We start from the raw sequence: 7660 nt of genomic DNA on the forward strand, positions 1-7660 counted from the left end.
CGTGACATGAATAGTTGATTAAAATGCCTTATATGCTTTTGAATTATATGCATACATATTTTAAGCAGTTTAATAGGTGCAAAACATTAAGTCATTAAAATGCTAGGACAATTATAATTATTAAAAAACTTTTGAACATTTAACAAAACACAGCCATATTTGACCTACAAAATTTTGTAACTTTTTACTAAAATGAGAAGAGATTTAGTATGAGAACTAAATATTTCTTTTTAACATTTTTGAGAGTGAATCTATGACTTGCTTATTTCTCAGGCTGTAGATAATTGGATTTAACAGAGGAATTATGACAGTATAAAATAGAGAGTCCATCATATCTTGATCCTCTGTTTCTGCAGATGCAGGGCGCACATACATGAAGAGAAGAGGGCCATAGTATAAAGACACAGATAAGAGATGAGCTCCACAAGTGGAGAAGGCTTTCCTTATGCCTTTGACAGACTTCTTTTTTAAGATTGTAATGAGAACAAATGTATAAGAGTTAAGAACTGTCACAATGCTGAAAACCTGTATTGAACCAGACAAAACAAAAACCATTAGAAAATTAATAGAAGGGTCAGTACAGGAAATCATAAACAGAGGGATAATATCACAGTAAAAGTGATGTATTATGTTGGAATTACAGAAAGTTAATCTGAATATAAGCACATCATGAATTAAAGCATGAAGAAAGCCACTTACAAATGACAAGACTAATAGCCGGATACATAGTACGTTGTTCATGATCACTGGATAGAGTAGAGGTTTGCATATGGCTACATAGCGATCATATGCCATTGCTGCCAAGAGAAAACATTCTGTGGTTCCACCAAATGCAAAGGAAAAAAATTGTACCATACATTCAGAGAGAGACATCATCTGACTCTTGGCTAAGAAGTTGACCAGCATCTTGGGTGTCACTGTGGAAGATATCCAAGCATCCACAAAGGCTAAACTCCCAAGGAATAAGTACATGGGGATGTGCAGGTGAGGGTCATTCCAGATGAGAGTAATCAGACCAAGGTTCCCCACCATGGTGATGAGATATATCACCAAGAATGCCAGAAACAGGAGGATTTTCCACTCTGATTGATATGTAAGTCCTGTGAGAACAAAGTCTGTCAACAATGTTGCATTTTTCTTTTCCATGTCCTCATTGCACATCGCCTAAAATGGAATGAAATAAATGTAAAAGAACATTCCCTAGAACTTATAAAGTGAATACTAAGGGAGAGAAGTTGATATAAAACCATTCTCTTATTACAATAACCCTTTAATTTCATTCCATATTACTGCAATAAATGTAAACTATTTTGGGGAATAAAATTGAAAGAAATGCAATTATTTCAAGTGTAAAATATGATCAATCTGCTTTTTAAAAATACACCTCGAGCAATGAAAATGCATTAAAATACCTAGTCCATGTGTAATATGATATAAGGAATAAAGAGAAGGATGAAGAAATAGATTCTAAAGCAGTAAGAATATAGAGTCACTAGGACATAGGAACATATTTGATATCAAAGTAGAAGTAAGTGAAGGAAAAAGGAGTCACTTGGTGATTGCGTAGATTTTCATCCAAAATTGAGCTTCAGAATTCAGGTGCATTGACAAGTTTGTAGTATGAGCATCCTCTACACATCAAGATAAGATGTAGTTAGTAATATAAGTTTACTACATATAATGACTCAACAGTCATTGGTAGATGAAGGCGTAGTATGGATGATTTATCCACTGAAAAGTACACAAAGAAAACAGAATAAGACCAAGGACAAAACTTGAAAAAGTTATGCTAAAGAGGTCATGAAGGGGATAGATGTCATGTACTAGAATACCTAACACCTGATCCCCTTTTCTACCATGTGAGTCTTGGTCATAGACAGTGAACTTGACCTAAATTTGTCCAGTCAAAACCACTCAACCTGGAATTGGACATAGAGAGATGAGGACAAATGTATACGGACAAAAAAATTTTAGTGCAAAGGCAGCCAAGGCAAAAATATCAAGATTCCAGCACATGCTTTCTGTATCCATTACAGTGACACTGATAGTATAAGCTGTCATTGGAAGTTCAGTAGCAGTAACAGCCAACTTCCGGAAGCCAGTGTTGGGACAGGATTTTGGCTGTTGACTGGCTGCCTTGCTTTTTCTGTTCCTGCCATTCTTTTCCAGCTGATTCCTCCAACTTTCCTAGAATTTCTATATTAGAGCCAATTTCCATTCAATAAACTCATTTCCTGTGGCAACCCAAAGGCCTGGATGTCCAAAGAAAGACAAGACAGAGACAAGAAAAGGATACTGAGCAGAGTGATCAAGGGAAGAAGCAGGAGAGAATCGAGAAAGCTGAGTGTCATGGACATAAAGAGAGGAAAGATAGAATGACAAAAATATACATTGCCAAATGCCAAAATAAATGCTCTTGTAGGACAAGGAGTGAACAGAGATCACAGACTATGGAGATGGATTTCTAGTGGCTTTAGTGAGAGCAATTTGCCTGATGCAATAGAATTAAGGTGGGATAATAATGAGAAATGAATGGGAAATGTGTCACAAGAGCCAGGTGAATGACACAGAGTACACTGGAATGTGGAGATCAGTGGGCATTAATCCGCTACTCATAGACTAATGTAATTTTTTTCTCCTGTAGAACATTTTAAGAAAATTTTCAAAAGAAAAGATCGATAAGTGAGAGGAGAGGAGAGGAACACATCCAGAGGAGAAAAGGGACAAGAAAAGCAGAAAGAGAAATTTACATGTGAGAAAATAAAACAAGAGGGAGGAAGAAAATAGGCAGAAAATAACACAGTCATAGATGGATAAGTTCAGAAAAGGCAAGCCAAAAAAGAGGGACAGAGGAAGTATCAGAGATGCTTGAATGCAAAATAAAGGGACAGGTTCAGAGATTTTGGTTGAATGTTTGCATTAACCCTGATGTTCATTAAGAGTTGTCGTTTCTGAAAATATTTTCATTTTCTTTTTTAAAAATTCAAGTTTATTTTCATATGGAATTTGTGTATGATAAACAGACTTTGACCTGAAATTTTACTTTATAAATTTTCCATTGTTCATGAATGCATTGTCACTGGCTGAAAGAGTATTCCCTATTTAAGTGATGCTTTATTTTTAATATTATTGCAATTAAAATTAGCTAAAAATATTTCTGATTTTATTTGAGAGAATTTTACTCTCCATTAATATGTTTGTTTGTTTGTTTGTTTGCTTTTCAGGATGACCAAGTGAGCCCTGATACAGACAATATAAAGAACAAAGGGCAATAATTTCAATGAAGTAGATTTTTATATAGAATGGGTTTTCTTCCATGTAGTTTCAAATCACAAAATAATGAAAAATTCTCAAATTCAATTTGTATGGGGGTACTTTATGAATCATACATGCTGGCAAGGGTAGGGGAAGTATATTTTCTGCATATTTCTGAGCTATATACATATTTATATATATGTAAATCATCACTAGTATTACTATTTATATATAAAATACTCAATAAAATATGTGTATTTCTGTATATTCAATTGTGTACATGTTTTTATGTCATATACATAGATAAAATAATCAATGAAATTATTATCAGAAGTGGTGAAGGTATAGAGGGGTTATTACTTAATTGATAGCATTAAATATTTTTTATCAGAAGGTGTGATTACACAGAATGAATCTTTATCTCAGAATCATCAGAAAGATTTCTTCTATAATGAGCATTATGACTTGAATTATAAACCTGGTTTTAAAGCATTGAATATTCTGGTTAACTGGAACTTACCTTACAAACTCATCCTAATTGGGTGCACAAGATGATAAATCATCGTTAAGGGAAACAATTCATTTTATAGCTATTGTGCTTATCCAGATTTTAGTCTTGAAAATAAAATATGAAGATTATTCATCCTTTTTTGTTCCATTTGCCCCTGGCACTTTTGACATCCTGTAAACCAAATCTAAAATTATTATAAATTAGACATTATTTTAAACTTTCTTTTTAAAGAATAACAAATATTTTAAAATAATTTCTCTCTTATCAATAACTTATAAGAAATTATGGAGATCTTTTAAAAGTGTTAGACTTTCTAATGCAGAAAAATGCATAAATAGCACAAGAATGACAATAACATGGGTAACAATTCTTGACACTCATTGATTTTGGAGGCTTCTTTTCCAATATCATGGAAATGTTGTTTATATAAATTTTCTTTCAACACAAGGGTCAACCAATGATACATCTGTGTTTTTGCCAGGAGAGGAAGGTGAGGAGAACTGAAATTCCCCTAAGAGGGTCTTAGGATTCCCTGTAGGACAAAGTGAAGATGTTCAACCAGGCATCGTGGGTTTAGATGTGTATGAGAGATCCAGACTATTCTACAGGGTATTATAGACTTCAGAATCATAAACATTAAGTCACTATAGACCGTTCTAGTTTTAACAATTGAACTTACACTTTATGCCACTATTTTCCAAAACAGATGGCGACCCTCCTGCCTCCCAAGTAGCTGGGACTACAGGCACACACCAAAAAGCCTGCCAATTTTAAAAATCTTTTGTAGAGATATGGTCTTTCTATATTGCCTAAGCTGATCTTCTCCTGGGCTCAAGTGATCCTCTTGCCTTGGCCTCCCAAAATACTGGGATTACAGGTGTGAGCCACTGAGTGGCTCACTTCTGATTTTTTATGCAAACTTCAGTTTATATATAAAATTTGACGTTCTGAGTGCTTTGATTAGTATGGCCTCATCTGAACTAATCAAAATATGATTTTAGTGAAGCCAAAGATCTAGATTCCTTTCAGAAGCCAATTCTAAGTAAAAAAGTGTCTTCCTCATGCAAATTGTATAGCTCAAATTGCAGACATAAGCTTAGCTTCCAAATGAGCTAAAATCTGATGAATAATCTTACTAGGCAAAATTCAGTGGGAGGAAAAAGGGCAAACAAAGACAAAGATCTTCTTTGGGAGGTGGCCTAGATCTCTGCTTCCCAAATTTCAATGCCTATGAATTTCCTGGAAACCTAGTTAAAGTACAGATCCTGTTTCAGTAGTTCTGTGGTGAGGCTCAGCAGTCTTCCTTTCTAACAACGTGATCCCTGTGAACATTTACCATCCATGGGGCCTTTCTTATTGGAGAAGCTAGATCATCATACATCCTTCATGATTAGAGAAACAAAAACTTGTAAATTGACTGGCAGAAAGGAGCTAGGTGAGACCATGGAAAAGACATCTGCTCTAGAATGTTTATAGCAGCACAATTCTCAATTGCAAAGATGTGGAAACAACCCAAGTGCCCATCCATACATGAATGGATTAGTAAAATGTGGTATATGTATACCATAGAGTTCTACTCAGCCACAAAATCAATGGTGATCTAGCACCTCTTGTATTATCCTGGATAGAGCTGGACCCCCTTCTACTAAGTGAAGTATCCCAAGAATGGAAAAACAAGCACCACATGTACTCACCATCAAATTGGTTTTAAGTGATCAACATTTAAGTTCATATATAGTAATAACATTCATCAGGTGTCATGCAGGTGGGAGGGGGGAGAAGGGGATGGATATATACACAATAATGGGTGCAGTGTGCACCATCTGGGGAATGGACAAGCTTGAAGCTCTGACTTGGTTGGGGCAAGGGCAATATACATAACCTAAACATTTGTACCCCCATAATATGCTGAAATAAAAAAGAAAACAAAAAGAGAGCATGGATAAGATCACATGTGGTCTTTTATTCATCTAAGAGGAAAGGAATTGAAGGATATTGTACATGGTGGTAACATATTCAGGTTTTCCTTTTAAGCAGAAGTTGTTAATGAATATTCATTCAGAAAAATAAAATTTAATTTATTTGATTTGTAACATTTAGATTTGATAACTGAATAGTGACATGTAACTATTGTCACAGTCAAAAGATTTTTTGTTTCTTTTTTTAAAAGTGTAGCCTGACATGGGTCATGACCACCAAAATAAGGGGAAATCAAGGGGTTCGTTTTTTGGTAGAGTCACAAAATATAGTTTTAATTATCATTTTTAAATTAAAAAAATACCAAGAAAACAAATGTAAGTATTCCAGCAATACTTGCAATTCTGAATATTGCAACATCTTTTCTAAGTTCTATAAATATAGTTTTTGAATATATCCCACTTAAAGGTGCTATTTAGATCTTTTTAAAATACCAACATCCCAAAATAAAATTTATTGACATGACTTCACCTGACTATAGACTGAGTAATCCTTAGTACCTCAAATAATGACACAAAGTCATAATATGGTTTTTACATAAGAATCAAGATCAAGCTATAAATATTTTAAAACTGATCTAATTGCTCTCAAAACATTTTCCAACTTAGGTGCAAATTTGAGAACATATAATACTTCCTAAGAGTAAGATCGTTTTGAGATTTTCTTTGGATTCTAAGAATGACCATTTTGTTCATTTTAAAATAAATTGCTATACAAAAATTAACAATTCACGGATTATTTTTCAAATTTTCTTAGGCAAAGGACTTTGCTATGGCCACATAATGCACATGTAACTAGCCGGCTTGCAACCAGCATTACAGAACAAATCAAGATTGAGCAAGACCAGAGGGACAATTAAAGTGTCCAGTTTGATCTAAGCTTTTGCATTAAAACTACAGGTACTAGGGCAGCTTTAAAGCCCTAACAATACTATTAATATTAGATGAGAGAGTAAGTCAGAAATAAATCTTATGTGTACCTCTCCAAAGACAGTAAATTCAATCCTTGTTGTAAACTGCATTTGCAACTAGGATTAAGAGACCAAAGCCAAAATATCTTTATAAATCTTTGACCATAAGTTTCTGTTTTTGTGCTCCTGTTTACTTGATATTTTATTTATTCTAATTTATAGATATTTACTTTTTTTAGGCACACCTACTTTTTTACCTAAGTAAGAAGTTTAAACATATGGGTATTTTTACTGACAACTCAAGAGATTTAGTTGCTTTTATTAAACCAACAATATTAAGGAAGCCTTACTTATCAAAAATCACACAAACACAGATAATTTTCTTTTGGCTGGCTTTACAGTTTTATAACTTTTGTGTCAAACCCTGACTTCTTCAACATAAAAATGACCAGTAAACCCAGGCAAAAATGTATGCTGACAATTTTGAAAACTTTTTTCAACCTTTTATATTACCAATAATTTTTTCAAAAATCTAGCTTACTTATCACAGATTACTAAATTCACATGAATGCAAAAAGCATTTGGGTTTATTTGCTTAGTTTATGAGAGCTCCTTTTATTCATAAGCCAATTTGGTACCATTTGAACATAATATATAATATATGTACACACAGAAAACACATGTGAACACACACTCAGACACACATAAAGTTTCAATAGCTTTTACCTTATAATTTTAGCCATGAAATAATATAAACTCACCAGTTTGCAAAAGATAGTTGGATCCAAATTATATTTTACAAATTAAAACTTCTTCATATGGCTAAACTTTATTTACCCCAATAGGTAGTATAATGAATGTTGTGGACCAAAGTTTTGGGTAAAGCAGTTTCCATGGCAGTTTGAGATTTAAAAAAGCCTCTTTTACCCTTTTTGTTTCTCTTCAGTTTCAAATGAGTTTTCAATGTTTACATTTTAGCTAGAACTGGCAGAATTGTATAAGAAAAC

At 33.6% G+C, this 7660-nt stretch overlaps 1 protein-coding gene across 1 annotated transcript; it reads right to left on the bottom strand.

The window, feature by feature from the left end:
- Positions 1-216: 216 nt before the first annotated feature.
- LOC123642315 (olfactory receptor 5H2) lies at positions 217-1197 on the bottom strand. Its single transcript, XM_045557311.1, has one exon. It carries the CDS (start codon positions 1159-1161, stop codon positions 217-219), a length of 945 nt encoding a protein of 314 aa, XP_045413267.1. The 5' UTR covers positions 1162-1197.
- Between the last annotated feature and the right edge of the window lie 6463 nt (positions 1198-7660).

Source organism: Lemur catta, chromosome 1 (genome assembly GCF_020740605.2).
Source record: "Lemur catta isolate mLemCat1 chromosome 1, mLemCat1.pri, whole genome shotgun sequence".
Classification (NCBI taxonomy): Eukaryota; Metazoa; Chordata; class Mammalia; order Primates; family Lemuridae; genus Lemur; species Lemur catta.

Bases quoted from the DNA above. Each gene is read 5' to 3' on its own strand.
- LOC123642315 (XM_045557311.1), bottom strand. From the start codon at position 1,161: ATGTGCAATGAGGACATGGAAAAGAAAAATGCAACATTGTTGACAGAC.